At 37.0% G+C, this 19,690-nt stretch overlaps 1 protein-coding gene across 3 annotated transcripts in view; it reads right to left on the bottom strand.

The window, feature by feature from the left end:
• Window positions 1–5,392: 5,392 nt before the first annotated feature.
• Window positions 5,393–19,690, bottom strand: part of LOC109081062 (pituitary adenylate cyclase-activating polypeptide type I receptor-like) — a 33,141-nt gene continuing 18,843 nt past the window's right edge. The window contains exons 7-15 of one of the 3 annotated variants that reach the window (XM_042712192.1): window positions 19,521–19,653; window positions 16,813–16,966; window positions 16,521–16,581; window positions 15,857–15,926; window positions 15,638–15,729; window positions 14,661–14,744; window positions 9,714–9,843; window positions 9,238–9,279; window positions 5,393–8,807 (exon numbers count right to left, since the gene is read on the bottom strand). In XM_042712192.1, coding sequence (XP_042568126.1) covers window positions 8,604–8,807; window positions 9,238–9,279; window positions 9,714–9,843; window positions 14,661–14,744; window positions 15,638–15,729; window positions 15,857–15,926; window positions 16,521–16,581; window positions 16,813–16,966; window positions 19,521–19,653 — 970 coding nt within the window. In that variant the 3' untranslated portion in view covers window positions 5,393–8,603. Of the gene's footprint in view, window positions 8,822–9,237; window positions 9,280–9,713; window positions 9,844–14,660; window positions 14,745–15,637; window positions 15,730–15,856; window positions 15,927–16,520; window positions 16,582–16,812; window positions 16,967–19,520; window positions 19,654–19,690 lie in introns of all 3 variants that reach the window. The other 2 variants (XM_042712200.1, XM_042712206.1) reach the window with 2 other exon arrangements.

The following is a 19,690-nucleotide window of genomic DNA, read 5'->3' as shown; positions in this document are numbered from 1 at the left end:
GGCATACAGCCAATACTGGACAACTCATTAATGTGTACTATCTATCTATCTATCTATCTATCTATCTATCTATCAAACAATCCAACAAACTAAATATCTATCAAAATTAAATTCCAACTCAATTCTAAGCATATTACATTATATTTAACAACTGAATTCGTACGAATTTGTACGACCTCACTCGTACGATTTCTGTCCTGTCTAGTCTAGGGGCGGGGTCTGTCTGTAATTCGTCTTCAACGAATGTGCAACCATATATGTCCACCAATCCATCTCTGTGTCCACGAATTCCTCATCCCTCTATCCATTCATATATCCATCCATCCATCCATCCATCCATTCATCTTTCTCTCTCTCTCTCTCTCTCTCCCCTCTATCCATTCATATATCCATCCATCCATCCATCCATCCATTCATCTTTCTCTCTCTCTCTCTCTCTCTCTCTCTCTTTTTATGGAACACAGTTTATTTTACATATTTTAGTTAAAGTGTCAGTAATTTAGTTGTTTTTGTCATTTTTTTAAATGTCTATAAATATGTATAATAATAATAATAATAATAATATAGTATAATATAGTTATATATATAAAGAATGCATGTCGGAATGCACTGAAAAAAACTTTGATTTTGTTCTTTGCTGACAATAAATATGAACATGCATAGTTATTTTTAATGTCTATAACAGGGGTAACCAAGGGAACATACAAGGCAAGGCAAACAGGGACAGGAACTGAACAAAGGAAGTGAACGGAAACAATAGGAATTGCATGTCAGATAAAAGCAAATAATTGTAAAAAGCATCAAATTCAGAGTGACATGAGTTTGAAGCCAGTTCAGTCCTACATGTTTTCATTCTGTGTTGAAAGCATAATATGAAAATGTACATACAATGCATAATCATAATCATGATTAAATTCAGACTGCTCAGGTAATATAACTTTTCACCGAGGATTCAGCAGCGTTGTTGCGGCAGTACTGAGAAGCCGTGAAGGAAACAAGACTGATCTTTAGTTTTTAAAATTGATATTGTCATCAAATGAAGATTGCAATGAATGTGAAAATATCAACACATTATCTTATATAAGACTGATCTTTAAATTATTTATTTTGCTGCTAGTCATTCCTGCTTCCTATAATAGCACACTATGTTCCATAAAAAAACATGTTTGTGATGATTTTACAAATATGATTGTCTCCTCGAGAACAAACAGTGAAAGTATTTTTATAATCCATATAGTTTCATCAAATTTCTCTTTCAACAAGAAATTTTTAACATCTGTGACTGGCCCTAAAAAACTAAACATCATAAGGTAACCTGAAATGGTCAGAAGGCTCAGATGATCAGGAGCTCATAGGAACTAACAGGAAAAACGGTGTGGTCAATTAATTATCAAGGAGACAAACAGGGGTAACCAAGGGAACATACAAGGCAAGGCAAACAAAGGAAGTGAACAGGGAAACAATAGGAACAAAAACACATTACAAAACAGTCCTAAACAGAAAACAGGGGAACACAAGCAGGGATCATGACAGTTATGATTGACATGAATTGATATAAATAAAATAAAATATAATAAAATAAAATATGTTTTAATTAAATTTTTTTTAATTTATTTATGATAAATCTGAGTTTACTAGAAATTAAAACACCTTTACTGACTGCACTGCAATGCTTTTACAATCTGGGGTTATTATTTTAATTTGATTGTTTTCATTTAGCTTTTAATCTTTAATTGTTTAATTTATTTAATATTTATTTTTAGAAAAGAACAAAATCACATAGTAAGCCGCAACACGTTGGTGTGCAGTAATATGTTTTTAACATTATAGCCATGAGAAAATTAAGGCTTTCTATATTTTACTCATATTTGAGTGCTTTGGTTTTGCATGGTTTTTATGAAAATCACATAGTGTTTGTAATGGCATTCCAAAATGCACACTTATGTGTATATATATATATATATATATATATATATATATATATATATATATATATATATATATCTATTTGCATGTGTGTGTGTGTGTGTGTGTGTGTGTGTGTGTGTGTGTGTGTGTGTGTGTGTGTGTGTGTGTGTACGCATAATTATAGACATTAAAAATAACTATGCATGTTCATATTTATTGTCAGCAATGAACTGAAAATCAAAGTTTTTTCAATACATTCCGACATGCATTCTTTGTATATATAACTATATTATATTATTATTATTATTAGACATATTTATAGACATTTAAAAAAAATTAAATGACAAAAACAACTAAATTACTGAAACCTCAACTAAAATATGTAAAATAAAAAATAAACAGCAATCATCAGTGATACTAAACTAATATATATAATTATAACCATATGAGCTTTAGTCAAAACCTTATTTGTTGAAAGTCATTTAGTCAGAGTTCTAGTTGCTGGTCAGACTCTCTTACACTGCTGCCATGGTAAAAGCAAGTGAAAGTGTGATGCACTTATGGGGGCTGATTTAGGACACCTGTTCTGTTCTGCCACTGGAAATGCTTTCAACAGCAGGTTTTGTCCCAGCTCTAGCGTTTTCCCCAAAGCAAACTCCAGGCATCGGTGGGTATTTTTGGAAGTGTTATGAAGTGGGAATTGTGCTTATTGCTTATTGTATGTAGTTTCTGGTGCAGTGGAACTTCCTGTAATGACCGAGCATGATGGGTATTTATAAGCATAATACATAATATAATATAGATTGCATACTAAATATTTACAGATATTTTCATTCACTTTTTCTCATTCTCTTTGTTATTATATACAAAAGTGATTATGATTCATAACAATTACACAGCACAAAGTCGTTATTTTTGTTTTTCTTTGCTTACAAAAAGTGTTCCCGTCCCTTCATATAACCCAGATTGCACGTCTGATGGCAGATGGAGTATTCTGACGACGACTTCCAAACCTTTTATGGACCTTGACACTGTTATTTATTTGGAAGTCTATGGGAAAAATATCCAAAATATCTTAAATTATGTTCCAAAGACGAACAAAGTTTTTACGGGTTTGGAACGACATTAGGGGAGGTGATTAATGACAAAATTTTAATTTTGTGGTGGAGTATCCCTTTAATACTAACGTTTCATTTAGTTTAACTTGATGTACTAAAATAACTTAAACTAAAACTGAAATAAAAATTCATAAAACCATATAGAATTATTTAAAAAAGAAAAAAAAACTAATAAAAATGAAAACAGAAAATACAAAAATAAAAACCAATTCCATATATGAATTAAATCTATGATAGTATATCAGTGATAGTAAAATAACACTCTGTTGTGCTCTTATTCTGTATCTGTGTGTGTTGTTGTTGTTGTTGTAATTCACAGGTGGCGTGTAAAACTGCTGTAACGTTCTTCCAGTTCTGCATCCTCACTTATTACTTCTGGCTGCTGGTGGAAGGCATGTACCTGCAGACGCTCCTCGCCCTCACCTTTGTCTCGCAGAGGAAGTACTCCTGGCGGTAAATTCTAATAGGATGGGGTTGGTACACTACAGCCTGAAAAACAGATTTCTGGAGAAAGGCTGTGTGTAATCAGATTAAAAGATGGACAGCAGCAGTCTAGAGGAACTATGAAGATACAAATATCAGCCGTTTGTTACATGATTGAGATCTCTTCTGAAAGAAATGATTACAAATCTGCAGGTTGCTTTTCTTTTTTTTCAGAGAAAGTGAGCATAGTCTGTTTTTTGTAGGTGTCCCATCAGTCGTGCTGATTGTGTGGGTGTTGATTCTGTGAACAATTCTGTGATAACAAAGGGTATGGAACATATTCAACATTAAAATGATCATGAAACTGAACAAATTACTTTCTTAATGCACATTCTTATTGTCAATTGGTGCATATCATTCCAGAAAAGTATTTCAAATAACGTTTGGCTTTTTTAAGTCCTACTGTACATATCAGCATTTTTTTTAGCATCAGATGCTATTATAGATTTTATTAATATTTTGAAGTAGGTTTTATTTTTAGATTTTCAGGTTTCATTTCACTTTGTGAAAGTTTTAGTAATTTTGTGTTTTTATTTTTATTAAATATCTATTGTTTTTATTCATTTTAATTTCAGTCATTTTAGTAAATCAAGTTAAAATAAACGAAAATGAGAAATGTTTTTAATAGTTTGTCATTTCTTTTTTGTTTTGCCATTTTTGTTAGTTTTAAAAAGTCTATAGTTTTAAAAAAAAATTCGTTTTTATAGTACATGAAGTTAAACTAATTGTCTTGTTGCAAATAATTTTTTTTTATGGATTTGGCATGTCATTTGAGTTCAGTTAGCATGTTGATGCCATACATGTTTGAAAACAGATTTGCAGGTGGAAGAAAAACAAGCAGATTGTGACACAGCCAGTGTAAGTGTGTGCAGGTTTGATTAAAGTATATGATTGGGGCCCAGTAGCAAATGCTTGATTAACATTTGAAAATTCTGGTTGTAAATTGGATTTGTGGTATGCAAAAGAAATATTACAACTTTTTTTTTTTTTACATCCTCATTCCATCCAAGTGCTCAGCTAAAAGTAACATGATTAATGTTCATCAGTTTAGAGGCATTTCATTTTAAAGTGATTAATTTGTTATTGTTGATGATGATACAGGATGCAGCTTTGAATTTACTTATATGCCAATGCTTTTTTACAACAACTTTGAACACTGATAGAAACCCAATAATACTGCTTCTCAGCAGCATATATTTAAGTCGTACTGAGGGATATGTCTTCATTCATCAGTTTGGTTTACATGATACAGTATGTACACTGTATGGGGTCAGTAAGTTTTTTTAATGTTTTTAAAAGAAGTCTCTTATTCTCACCAAGACAGCATGTATTTAATATAAAATGGAGTGTAAACCTTAAATATTATTACAATTTAAAATAGCTGTTTTCGATTTAAATATATTTTTAAATTGAGTTTGAGGCAAAGCTGAATTTTCAGCATCATAACTCCAGTCTTCAGTGTCACATGATTCTTCAGGAATCATTCTAATATGTATGTCTGCAGATATTACAGCTGAATACCAACAACTGGACCAATCAGCCGGTAAAATTGATGTAAAATAACATGCAGGGTATCATTGACTACTTTTTTTGAAAGGGAATTTTCAACGTTATGTTGTAATGTTACACTGAGAACAAATTATGTTAACAGTTTTAACAGTTGTATTGTATTTTATATGTTATACTAATTAAACTGTTTTACAGTTGTACCCCTATTAAAGATGCTGACAGATAATTTTTATGTCTCTCTTGATACTGTTTTCATTTTCTATTAAGTAGGCTATTTATTAGGTCAAATTACAGCTATTTTAATATTTAATATTATATCTCTCTCACACACACACTCAAAAACAACACATACATATAAGAAAGAACTACATAAATTCCATAAATTCAAGAGTTGTTTGTCAAGAATGGAATTCAGACACGTACAAAAATGTTCACAGGTCAAACATGGACATCATCTCTACATCAAAGCAGAAGAAACAGCAGGCATCTTTACAGAGCAGCTGAATGTAAGATACAGTTGTTGTCCGGGTGTTACATTCAGACTGAAATGAGTTAGTCCACAATATGAAGACATCATGAAACATGTCAGACCTGCACAAGAGACACATAAAATCTCCCACTAATCTCCTCGTTCCTCAGATATACGGCGCTTCAATAAACAATCAAATAAAAAGCATTACTTACTGGCAGGCAGACTTATAACAAGCACAAGAAAACACGTCTGTAACAGCTTTGAGACATGGTCGTTACCTTCCGAGCTCACGCTCAGAATGACGGCTGGTGTCAAGAACATAGAAACAACATATAAAGCAGCAAAAATCTCTTTTTTGTCTTTTTCATGCAGATATATCTAGAAAGAGCCACAGAGGGAGCTCGGCCCCTCATATATACAAACACCTATGAAGCTGTAAGGTCACGTGATCCAAGCAACCTCTGACGCTCTCCGTTAGGATTTCACAATTTATTTCTACAGACAAGTTCACTATATCACTGAGAGCATTTTCCAGATCATTACAATTTACAGGTTGAAAAATAATGACGATAAGAGAAATGAGAAAGCTCAAATAAATATACATTTTTTTCATCACTGGTGAAAATTTATGGCATTTATCAATGACTCCCCTCGCCTGCCATTGGCCAAAAAACATATAGTCCCGCCCCAAACTCACGCTATTGGTTGAGATAAGGTCGTAATACTCAAGCCAAACATTTTATAGCACCAAAGAGCCACAGTGTTTACACTTTTTTAGAAAAATCCAGCTACAAAAGACTTTATAGTTGTCTCTGCATATTAAGTACAGAATGTATTTTATATCATAAATACTATTTTTGTTTTAAAGAAAAGCGCAATCTGTCTCATCTAAGTTTATTATTTCGCTAGGGGCGGTGCTATGTTTGTGCCAATGAGAGATGAGAAGAGTTCGAAACCTGTCATTATTTGTGCATTTTTGTTTGCTGATGATAGAAGCACACAAATTACACACTTAAAACTTTAAAATAACAACCAAGGATAAAACATATAAATTTTCCACTTTTTTTAAAGATCTGTGCAATCTAGACGACCATCACTTTACTGTACATTTTAATAACCACCTCAACTCCGCAATGTGATTCACCGACAACTATGAGCTGCAACAAAAGCATATTGCATTTCAAAAATGGCACGTTTATAATCACAGAAGTTTTACATACATCGTTGGTACTTTATGACCGCAAGTGTTGACTAAAGAGAGAGTGCTGGTACATCCATCATTTACTGGCACATGTGCGTCTTTAACGTATACAGAGAATTTACACTCACGGCAGAGAATAATACTGTACTGGAAATAAACAACACCTTTAGCACTTAGTACACCGATGCACGTTATTCTCGCGATCATACAGTACGTAAAAATGTGAGTGATAATACCTAATTATGATTGTCAGTCAGTGATGATGCAATAAATTTGGTTGGATTCATAGATTGACATCAGATATTGTTCTTGTAAAGGGTTGGGGGTTATCTGTCTCTCAAGTATTAAAAGTTCACTCAAAAAATAAATTAAAATCTGTCATCATTCACTCATCCTCATGTCATTTTTAAACCTGTATGGCATACGTTCCTTGTTACCATACAAAATATATTGATCACAGGTTGTCCAGCTCTAAATAAGCAGCATTAAAGTCCTTCATATATAATTATGGTACTAAAATGAAGCCTTTTGCCATTTTGGAGCTTGACATACTGTATGTTTTCATTGTAAGAGTACAAACATGTAAAAAGTCAGGTTTGGTTGGACATGATGACAGAATCAACATTTTTGGGTGAAATCTACCTTTAACACTTTCACATCTCACTCAAACATATCTTTTCTCCCACAGTTGAACATGTCAGCACTAAAAGCATTTATAATGCACCTGATAGTAACATAATGGATTTGATTTGCGCATCTCAAAGCTCTAGAAATGTCTATATGCACTCTAATACAGTGTATAAATTAATATATTCCTACTATGTAGAAATTAAAACTAAATGACTAATGATTAAATCAATACTGCATGGCACTGGTTGTTTACAGTAGATCCATCAAAGCTTTTTTTGAGACCATCAGGCACTTCAGATTAAATAAATCAGAGGGAATTGTGGAATAGCTTCATTGGACCAGTAATTGTTTACAGAACTGCTTTTTTTTGACAATCGTTGATTTGCTGATATTGGCTCTGTGTAGTTATAAACCATTCGCATAACAATAAGAAAACGCTGGCCACAAACTCATAACAACATTTACATATAATCTAAATTCATGAGTCATTCATAAGTCTTTATATTGTTGACATACTCTGTACTTACGGCTGATTGTAAAAAAATATGTTTTACAATCTCTCTGTGGAGAACACTTAATTAAATACACTTTTAAACGAGCAACACGAAAACTGTACATTTTCTTTTATAGTGTACTTCTGATAAACACAGTAGCTTGCAGATAAAACAATACCTAAATATTCATGTTTTGGCACTTTATGTTATTACATTTTATCATAACACTGAAATGTAACCCGTCTCTCTCTGATATCTGATTTACACTTAAACTAGAAAGCAATGTGCTGTTGGTTTGACAGAAATGAATGGATTCATGTTTCTCTGACTACATTCTAACCACCAACCGTTCACATTTTCTATGGCTCATAATGCGATATGAAAATTCACTCTAATTTTTGCCGCAATCTCATTTTGCATTGCGGTTTGAATCATACAGCCCCTGTTCTGGATTATTATTGAATAAAAACAACATTATTTTATGCTAGTATTGTTGTTTACTATTAGATTAATTAGAAAGCCTTCAAAAAGTTGCGTTCTGGTTCTTAATCTGAATAGCAACTTTTAAGCTCAAAACAGTTTTGGCACTATAAATATTTCCCTGGACAAATCGTTTCTAACCGATAATGGGTGAGACGATCTAGATCTTGTTTGGAATCTTTAAATACTAACCAGAGATTTCACGAATAATCACTAGTTCTTCTCTAATTGTGATTGGTCGGCCCTACTGCAGGGGAAGAAGGTGAGTTGGAGGGTGGGGCTTATGGACCGACTGGCCAATCAGGCGCTCAGGTGGGCAGGTTGAGGTTGACCGTCTCGGCCAGAGGGCTGGACATGCGTATCTGTGAGCTGCTCTTGCTGAGGATGGACAGCTGCGTCCCCCCGTTCACCCCACTGCTCGCTAGCGAAGGGTGACGCTGCTGCTTCAGGTCCACAGCAAAGTACCTGTTCACCGTCCAACTCCTCCATTTCCTCTTTATCTCCGACTGCACCTTTAGGGAGAAACGAAAAGGTCATTTTTTAATGTACTCAGCTGTAAAGGTGCACGCGTTCTCCACCAGTCCACGCACTCTCACATGCTTTACAGCATGTCCTAGCCAGACGTGACACGTTTCTAGCATCAAGTAATATGACTGTGGACACAGAAAGTAAAGTATTGCACAAAATAATAGCCAATCAGAATCATATTTGATGATTTCATTTTTGTGTGAATTATTTCTTTAACATGGAAGAAACTGATTGTTTATTATTTAATCGCATCACCCCTGGTCAGGACATGGTAACTCTAAATAATTTTTTATATAGCAATATTGGATAAATTATTGGGGAAACGTAATGTTTTCAGAGCAAACCCAGACATATATAAAATTAATATCAAAGCTGACTGCATGCATTTGAGAATATCAAAACAAAAGCTCTTACCTCTCCATTCAGAAAGCAGTACAGCACGGCCACCACAAACCCCTGTGGAGAGATAAAGTGAGTGTGGTGAAGTGGATATAATTTAAAGTACTTTACAGTTCAAAAGTATCGCAGTTTAACTGGTGCTTATTTATTATAAAATGCTCTAAACGATTTTCTTTCTTTCTCTCTTTTGGCATTATATACATACATTGGGAATCATGAAAATGTATTTATTTATTTATGCATTTTATTTTTTACTGATTCTGTCTGTCATCTTTGCAATCCATTCTGAAACTGTCTAATCCACAGAAGCTTATATTCAGGGAGCATTTAATACTGATGCCCAGTGTTTGGAACAGCCCTTGTGTTGGGATCGCACCTACTGTATGATGCCAATTCTGGCAACTCACTGGTTTGGAACAGAGAAATAATGTCCACAGTTTTCTCTAAAATACAGCACTAAAGTTGCTGCTATAAAAGGTGACGCTCAGTACCTGAAAGGAGCCCAGGCCCAGCTCAAAGACCAGTCGCTCCCGCTTGCTGAAATCCTCCGGGGAGAAAGCAAAAACAGTGTAGTGAATTCCAAACAGAGGGATGAGGAGCAGGGTGGAGCGCGCCAGACGCCTGTTAACACACAGCACACACATGATAACCTTAAGCAAAAATATCACGGTTTCACTGTATCATGGTATTGTTGTTACAGCTCAGTTATTTAATTTTATTTATATAATTCATATTCATATCATTTCATATCATTTAGTTATATAATAATAATCATACACATAATTTGATTTAATTATAACCCAATTTGAAGCAAAAACAGAATGTTCTGACAAGCTTTGTGAAATTATACCATGTAAACTTTTCAGGAGACAGTCAGCTCCCCTCAGAAACACATTCATATAAACCCCCAAATCAATATTGAGGATTTTCTTCCAATAGTTCGTTCATCATGAACAGTGAGTGATCTGCCTGCTACAGTATTTTTCTGTGTGAGTCCATCTTCAGCGTCTCTGGCCTGTGTTAATGGGCGTTAACAGACATCATATTTTCACATAAATTACATTTTGGAAAATGATTGCATTGCAACACAGTTTGGGCAAGTCCAGAACAGAGAGTTGCAATAAGGCAAAAAACGGCCGGTTGCCGATCGTGTAAAGGCCAAAGTATGTTTTGGCCGTCCACGCACCATCAGCATTACATTATTTTCGTCATCAAGAGGGCTCGCGGACAGCCGCGCATCCCGTGGTACTGCGCATGTGTCGAGCTCGTACATCCATGCTCATCTACGGTTGAGTATACTTTTGAAAGCTGTATGGACGCGGCTGTGCGCGAGACGGAAAGGAACACTGAATGTGAAGTGTACCCGGGCCTTAAGTTCGGCCATCCTACACTCACATGACTGACTCACATCGGACCAACAGGAGGAGGAGGGGTCAGTGTTACTGTCTACACTGCACTCAGCCTGAGGGGTTCCTACTCTTTCAGTCTTTGAGGAGAAATGAAAAACGTCTCCGGTTACTCGTGTAACTTAGTTCCCTGAAAGGAGGGAACGAGACATTACGTATGGGGAAACCCTTTTCCTCGAAATGCTGAAGCCTTTTGCAATAGCAATAGCCAATGGCGTCCGAGCATTCGCCTGATTGGCTGGATCAGCCACTGTATAAGTGATGTCGGGCACCAGAATTCCTCAGAATCTTTTGACTGAACAAGAGCTATTGAGGCACATTTTTCTTCCACATGGCAATCTACGTAATGTCTCGTTCCCTCCTCTCAGGGGACTAAGGTTACACGCGTAACCGGAGATGTTCCCTTATTGAGTCGGTTTCTCAACATTACGTATGGGGAACGTATAAAACCCCACCGTGTGAAAAATTGTGCTGCAGAGGGCTAGGCGCTGAAGCAGTAGCAAAACAATTCAGCGCGCTAGCTCCTCCCCTTCTAGGTCAGTTATCGGACCTGGTTGAACATGCAGGACCTGGTTGATGATGCAGTTTTTGGCATTGAGCCAACACGTTGCCGGTGCCGCCAGCGCCTCTCTGCCCACAGCCAAGCAGCATTAAACTGGTGTGATATGGGGGTAGGAATAAGTCAGCAAAACATGTTGGTGCTTGAAAACACTGCCGGCCTGAATAAGCAGGCATAGATAAATGTGGACACTTCTGTATGTGTGCTTGTTTCACAAGTTAGTGTTCCTCGAGCACACTCCTCGATTGAGCGATGATCAGCCAGTCATCCAGATAGTTCAGCACGCGCATTCCACTGAGTCTCAGGGCGAGAGGACTTCGTAAACTTACGGGGGGCCAAAGCCAGACCGAACAGTAACACTTTGAATTGGTATGCCACACCCTCGAACGCAAATCGCAGAAAGCGTCTGTGAAGAGGGGCTACCTGGATGTGAAAATAAGCATCTTTCAGATCCACAGCTATGAAATGGTCCCCAGGCTGAATGTGCACAAGGATCTGCTTCACTGTAATCATCTTGAACGCGTGTTTCGTGACCTCTTTGTTTAGCGGTCTTAGATCTAGAATGGGACCACAGACAGCAACACAGAGTTGCCCAGATCTGGGACAACACTGCTTGCTGTCTTGGACACATGCCCCTGTCTTTTTTTGGGAAAATAATGGCTGTATAGCCCAAACTTCATCTGACATAATCATGCCGCATAAGCCGCGCTTTATAATGTTGATCACCCAAATATGATGCTGATGGGAGCGCTGCCCACGCGCTCAAGTAGCTTGATAACAGAGACGGTAGTGTTCGCTGCGGCAAGGGCTGTGTGTCAGTCGCCAGCGAAACACCGCTGCGTAAAAGAACGACAGATGATGCTTCCGCGGCACGTTGCATGGGGACACCTGCATCTGGAAACTCGGGCTGGACCGAGCTTCCACTCTGCCAAACATCCCCCGAAGGAGAGGTTTCGCTTATATCGTGGGTAATAGTCAGGTGAAAAAAAGCAGCCCTTTTGGTGAGGTATGTAATGTTTTGTGTTAAATGCAACAGAACACATCGGTTTCAACATGACATTTAAACATATATTCTCTGGGTTCTTTTCTGGCCACCCAGTGAACTCTGAGCGAGAACGCGCTCTTTTGGCCACTGGCCTGTTGTCGTGTACGGACCGCGCCCTTTTCCTCCTGGCACAAACATCAGGAACACTTCTTTTTTTTCTCTATGGGATGCACATGCTGACGAGGGGCCGGCTTCGCTCCGAAGCAGGATTTTTTGAACTGCCTCAGATGAAGCAGTGGCTCAGGTTCGCGTCACAAGCTCGCGCTCGCTGATGGAACGTGACCACCATATCCGGCCGATCACTGAGCTTATGAGGATCTGGACCTTGACCTGGGGGGAGGAGCATTAGATCATTTTGGGGAGGAGGTGCGGCAGCATCTTCGACTGCTTTAGTGCTTCTGTATACTTCCCAGAAAAAAACCTCCAACGCGACTCCAAAGAGACCCTGCGGGCTCACCAGGGAATCGAGGAGCTGCCTCTTCTCTACTTTTTGCATCTCTGTAAGCGTCAGCCACAGATGACGATGCAGAACCACAAGGCTGCCCATATTGTGGCCGATTCCCTGGGCAACCTTTTTAGATGCGGCCAAGGCTAGATCAGCTGCTGTCCGCAATTTGCGGAGTGACTCTAGGTCAGGACCTTCTTCATCCAGGGACCTCAGCAGTCAAGTCTGAAATACCTGCAAGACTGCCATCGTGTGGAGGGCAGATGCTGCGTGTCCTGCAGAAATATATGCTTTTCAGCGATGTGAGCTGTGGCTTGACATGGCTTAGAAGGCAATGAAGCTGTTTTCCAACCTCGGGACAGTCATAGGTGAGCCACAACAGCGTCCTCAACAGGAGGCGGTCGTGCATAGCCTAATTTCTCCGCTCCCTCCACTGATGTGAGAAGCTGCGTTCCTTGTGCATGGGCTCGAGCTGAGTGAGGGGAGCGCCATGAACGAGTGAGCTCCTCGTGAAGCTCAGGGAAGAAAGGGGTGGGTCTTTGTGGTGCGTCCGCTTGGCGGTTCGCACCAAGGAAAGACCCGTCCATCCAATGTTTAGACGGCTGTTCTGGGGCTGCACATTCCAACTCCAAATCTGCTACATCCTCTGTGAAGATGCTCATCAGCTCCGCGTCCATTGAAGTCGGGGTGCAGCTAGCCTCTGAAGTGACCTCCGACCAGGCACCCGGGTCAGAGGCACTGGTGGACATGGCATCGTCCTCTCCACAGTCAAACGAGATCATTTCCCGCACTTTTTCTGGAGAGCAGGAACTCTCATTAACATACATGAGTGGGGGCTCAAGCGTGCAAGGGGGATGTAGGTGCTGGGCCGACATCAGCCCCACGGTAGAGTCTCCTGAAGGAGTAATCTGCAGTCTGCCGGCCCACGGCTCGAAGGCAGCAGGCGGAGGAGATGCAGGAGAAAGTAGGCCACCGCTGCGAACAACGGCCAGCCTCACGTGAAGGATCTTGATTGGCAATTCCTCGCAAGCTCTGCAATCCGATCCTTCGATTGGCACCTCAGCATGGGCACGGCCCAGACACGGCACACACTCCTCGTGTGCATCAGGAAAGCTGACGGGCCCGCCAAACATGCGGCAAAGAGACATCTTCGAAGTAGGAAATATTTGTACTCGAAACCGGTAATCGGCCCATGCCTAATATATATATATATATATATATATATATATATATATATATACAAATGTATCCACATAAATATATCATGGAGCAGTTTATTGAAATTTTAGACATATTAAATATTAAAAAAATATTGGGTTACAAACAAGACTACTTGACTGACTTTGTATAGTTGATATACTTGGTTTAGTTCAACCTGTTTTGGTTACAAAATATGGTTCCATGAAAATGTTAAAATCTGTAAAAATTATAATTATATTTTTTCTAGTAAATATTATGTTCATTATGTTCATAAATGTTAACATAAATATTATGTTTTAAAGTTTTGTGAAAAAAAATAAAATAAAATAAAATAAAATAAAATAAAATAAAATAAAATAAAATAAAATAAAATAAAATAAAATAAATCTATATCAATCAGCCACTCTCAGCAGAACACCTGACCAAGACCAAGACCGACTGCTCAGCCACTTTAACCAAACTGGACCAGTCTGAACCACCAGTTCCAAAACAAAGAGGCAACTTTAAGCTAGATTTTCCAGCAGGTAAAACTAAATGAAAGTTCTGTAGCTCAAACAGTAGAATTTGGTGCTAACAACAGCAGGACATGGGTTCGACTCCCAGAGAATGCAAATGATAGAAATACATTTAAATATGAGTGCAAAGTTCAAACTATCAAAACTATCTGCATTGAATATTCACAGCCTTTCTTACTCAATGGACAGTTAAAAACGAAAAATGCACATTTGTTGGCCAATGCTGATGCACAAGCACAAGCACATTCACACAAACACACACACTTACAGCGTGATGGTAGAAAGCTCTGACATCCTGCACGAATGCTGGGCAGCCTGTGTGGGCTCACTGAAGCATTTCTGTGCACAGCTGCTAAACACGACAGAGACAACAAACACTCTTTAGGACAGAACACACACACACAGACTCACTCATGAAACCATGAAGACCACACACAACATACTCCAACACTGAGAGACCTCAGGGACCTCTAATAGCTCAAGCACATACTTTGCATGATACTGTTTTCCATGCAATTACACTAAATAGGAACTAAAGCCTTCAAGCTTCAAAAAGGATGCAAAAAGTGGTCCATACATCTTTTGCTCTAGATTATTTACACTATTTAGATGGCTTATCCAGGTGAAAAAAATGTATTTTTTGTTTAATTTTTACTGCAACAGAAGCCTAAAAAACCCAAACATGTTGCCCTGATCAACACAACAATGATCCTATCTTTGCTGGAATCAGCACACAACAGATTTAATGTACATAAACTGTAACCATTCAAACAGATCTATGATGCTTTAACATTAATCACACATTCTATTATTATATCCCAATCAAACTGTTAAAATTTTTGATTGATTTAGATTGTTACACATTTTAATGGAAATTTCAAAAGGAATCCTGTATTCATGAAAAATGAATGTTTCTGCATATTCCAACGGACAATTTTCAGTTCCCAGAACGTTCTGGGGATATTACATTTTTTGTTACAAAATAAAACCTACAAAAAAACAAAACAAAAAAAAAAACATTAGAGACTGTTCTCTTTAGGTTGTCTCACTCACACACACACACACACACACACACACACACAAAACTCTATTTGGTTCCCAAAACTAACCAAACGGGAACTATATGGGAACTATACTAACAAGACTTTTGTTTCATTTCAGCCACCATCATGTGATGCATCATATCGACTAATCAGTGCTACAACAGCACTCTGTTTCCATGGTGACTGAGACTAACATACTCACAGGTAGATGCTGGACTCGTTCCCGCCGATGTCTGGAGACTGCAGCTTCTGCACCAGGATTATAATGATTCCAATGAAGAGGACAAAATTAATCTGAAAGGAAATGCATGCGTTTATTATAGTATGGTATATTGCTCCATTCAAATATATAAATTAATTTAGATGCTTTATTTATCCACGTTTTAGCTAAAAACATAAAACTGATATTTTTTTGGCTTACCATGATTGATGCTACAACGGGTCCCTTGATCACCCACCAGAGGGCAGTATTATCATTCATGTCCCAGCAACTGAAGAAATATAATTGACTTACTGTAAGAAGCGTTATTGCTATTGGTCGGCTAGGTCACATGATTTAGCAGCTCAGAGTTCAGGATGATAAACTGCATGCTTTTGAAAGAAAATAGCACTCAGTATGTGCCAGATGCCCTACTGCATTTGCCTAATTGTGCAATATACAACAGCACACACTGCCTGGAAAACTGTGACACAATGCAGTGTGCTTGAATCAAAATTGACTCAATTTTGAAAAGCCTGACATGTGAAATAATAATCAGAAAAATCTAAATGGAATAGTTTATTTCTATGTAGAAATATGTATTTCTTGTTGAGCATCATATTTAATACATCAGGCTTTTGGCATTAACTAACATAATATTAATATACCAACCTATTGAAGGACTAATATCTGTTTTGTACCTTTGTATCAGCTTTTTACAGTAGCATTTTTACAGTCTTTTACTGTTAAAATCACGCTCATATATTAGTATTACTTTCCAAAAATAGTTTTATTATTGCGACTAGAGACACTGAAGTTCAGCGCCAGCATTTGTGTCGCAACAAATATGATATATCAATCTTTGTTTATGCGGCATTACACGTACCCAGAATCATCAAAATGTAGGCGCAGAACGGCCCATATGGTCACACAAATGGTGGGCGTTCCTGAAAGCGCGAGAGAAAGAGGAAATTCGTTAGACCTCAGAGCTGTTCTCCAATGCATTTAGACCATCAATATGAATGCATTACATACGCCAGCACAACAAATCACATCATAAAGAGCCAGTGGCCAGTTAATACACAGACGCTGCACTCCATTTCCCTCCATGTCTATGACTGTGACACATAATCAATCAGAAACAATCCATTTTTGTTTGATGCATCACTGTGACATACCCCAGCCGATGATGGTGTACCAGTAGAAGTAGCGTCTCTCAGGAAAGAAGGTTTCCACCAGGAGTGTGAAGAGATAGAGACCTTCGATGAAGAGCCAGAAGTAATTTGACATCACACAGTAGTGGAAGAAGACCATCACCGCCTTGCACCCCACCTGAACACAGAGAAACACATTCGGGTTTGCTTAAAATTCAATGGATCCTGTTAGCAAACCATCTTACAGTACATTCACTCTTAACATTTTCTAATTTAATATTTAAATATACTGCTAAATAAATTATATTGATATATTTTTTTTTGTTGTTATTTTAAAATTTGTGTTTTTGGATCTTTATCATATTATTTTCATGGATCTTCACTAATTATTTTGCATTTTAAGGTCATTTTAGCACAAATTATGTGCTTTCTGCAAATGTAACTGTTGCAAGTGTAAATGTGTAGTTGATTATTTCTGTATTTATTCTGTATTTATAATCCAGGTAATTACTGTAGCTTTTTTGCTTCATATTTGAATGTGCGGAACATTTAACGGCAACAGGAAAACAGGAAGTCTGGTCACCCAAAATTATTAAAAATCAAAGTTCCAAAAGTGGGGCTTCACAGCGTTGCCATAGAACCTTTCAGTTAAGAGTGAAAAGATTTTCTTTCTTAGTGTGAGGAACATTTTAATAATCTAAAGAACCATTTTCCACTATGAAGAACCTTTTGTGGAATGGAAAGGATCCATGGATGTTAAACGTTCTTCATGGAACCGTAGATGCCAATAAAGAAGTTTCTTTATTAAAACATCTGTTAAATACAAATATTTATCATATGCTCATATTTGTTTTATTAAATTTTTTTGTAAAGTCTTAATTTTGTTATAATACTCTATTGATCTGCTTGCTACAGTATTTGCGATTTACTATGGGGATATTTTTGGTGAATGGTATTAATGCCAGTTAGGGTCTGTTTGAGCCGCAAACATCATACTGTTACAGTAATTGTATGTTAAACACCAAAACAATTAAAAAAACAAAAACATACAAAAATGTCTTGTCCTCATTTTTTAATTCCAGGATTATAACAAGTGATATTTCAATTATATCTTGACCACTAAACTGTAGGAAATGTCTCTGGTTTCTATTTCAGAAATCTGGTCATCTTCATTTCATAATCTGACAAATTTTGTGAAACAGTTTGTTGAACAACAACAACAAAAATATATGTCAGGAAATAATCTGATTGCAAAAAAAAGTGACTATTTGAATGAATGAACGAATGCAAGCAGATAGATTTCTCATTGTATTATTCAGTAGGCCTCCTTGTGTCAAACCAGTTCAAGTTAGTAAAGCTTGTTTTTAGCACATAGCAGCTGATTTATTGCTGGCCCATAGTGATCTACCAGGTAGTTGAGCTAATCAACCAAGCCTAACGACCTTCTTAATCCAGCTATAAGCAACTGGATCAGAGATGCATCCTTTCGTCTGACAGACTACATGTACACTTCCATTCATTCCCATTCAGAATTTCTATCCCGCCGTGTGTCAGAACACCCTAAAGTCTTTAACCATGTTCATCAACTACCCTCTGATCCAATTCAGTGCCAAGTGATGTCATTAGCATGGCCTCTGATTGGCTGGGGGAAAGAGCTCAGAGCCCTCATTCAGGTGTATAATGAGAGTGAGCACGTTTTTATAAGCTATTCATATGCTAATATGGAAATAATGGAATATTTCCAGAGTACATTGAACCCGGCTTCATGATAATTATGGCTGTTTGTCAGGCACAGACGGGGGAAACAGAACGCGTTGCTGTTGAACGTGGGGCGAAGGCTTGAACAGAAATGGATGGGTTTATTATTAGTCTCTGGATTTCACATGCAAATAGCATCCAGCCAAACTCCGGCCCTACTAACAGTTTTCTGTGAAAGCAAAGCCTGCAGAGACACTTTAAACCACACACAAATAGTTTTATATGCTGATGGTACAATAAAATGTTAAATTGTTGTAAATAAATATTTAAAACATTGAAATGAATAAATATTGAAAGAAATATTGTATAAATAAAATATTTCTACAATGAATCGGTAACTAAACACATTTTAATAGTATTATTTGGATACATATATTTATATTATGTATGTATAGTTTTTTAAATGGTTTTTAATAGTATTAGTATATTTAGTACATAGAGGTTTTATATATTAAAATATGCATTACAAATATAATATAATATAATATAATATAATATAATATAATATAATATAATATAATTCATTATTTTATTTTATTTTATTTATTGTTTTTATTAATTTTAGTATATTAAGTGGTATTATGTTATATATTACATAATAAAATATATGCAATTTATACACACACACACACACACACACATATATGGTAAATAATATAATGCATAATTAATATTAAGGTAATAGTATTTATCATATTATAAATTTCTTCAGGCATAAAACGAAAACAGTTGAAAAAAATACATTTTGAAAGAAATATTGTATTCACAGAATTTTTGCTGTGAATAAAATATTTGTGCAATGCAACTAAAACACACATGCACAGTAAAATATGTATTACAAATGAATTATGCAAAACAAAACCGATTCTTTGTGTATAAGTGGACATACAGTTTCAATAGATTTGTCATGTTATTAATTTCTTCAGGCAAACTAAAAAAAGTTTAGTGAAGCTACAATCATGTGCATTACTCACAGTATGAACAAAGCAGTGGTCACTGTCCTCCTCTGCGTACAGGACCCCATCTTTAATGAACACAGAGATGGCTCTCAGGATGAAGGACACAAACAGGTTCATGTGGATGAAGTTCCTGGTGCAGTGAAGCTTCCTGTTGACAGATGTTCAAAGGCTGGAATCAGGATTAC

Source organism: Cyprinus carpio, chromosome A2 (assembly GCF_018340385.1).
Source record: "Cyprinus carpio isolate SPL01 chromosome A2, ASM1834038v1, whole genome shotgun sequence".
NCBI lineage: Eukaryota > Metazoa > Chordata > Actinopteri > Cypriniformes > Cyprinidae > Cyprinus > Cyprinus carpio.
The sequence above is the reverse complement of the archived record's forward strand: the minus strand, read 5'-3'. Positions and strand labels throughout refer to the sequence as shown.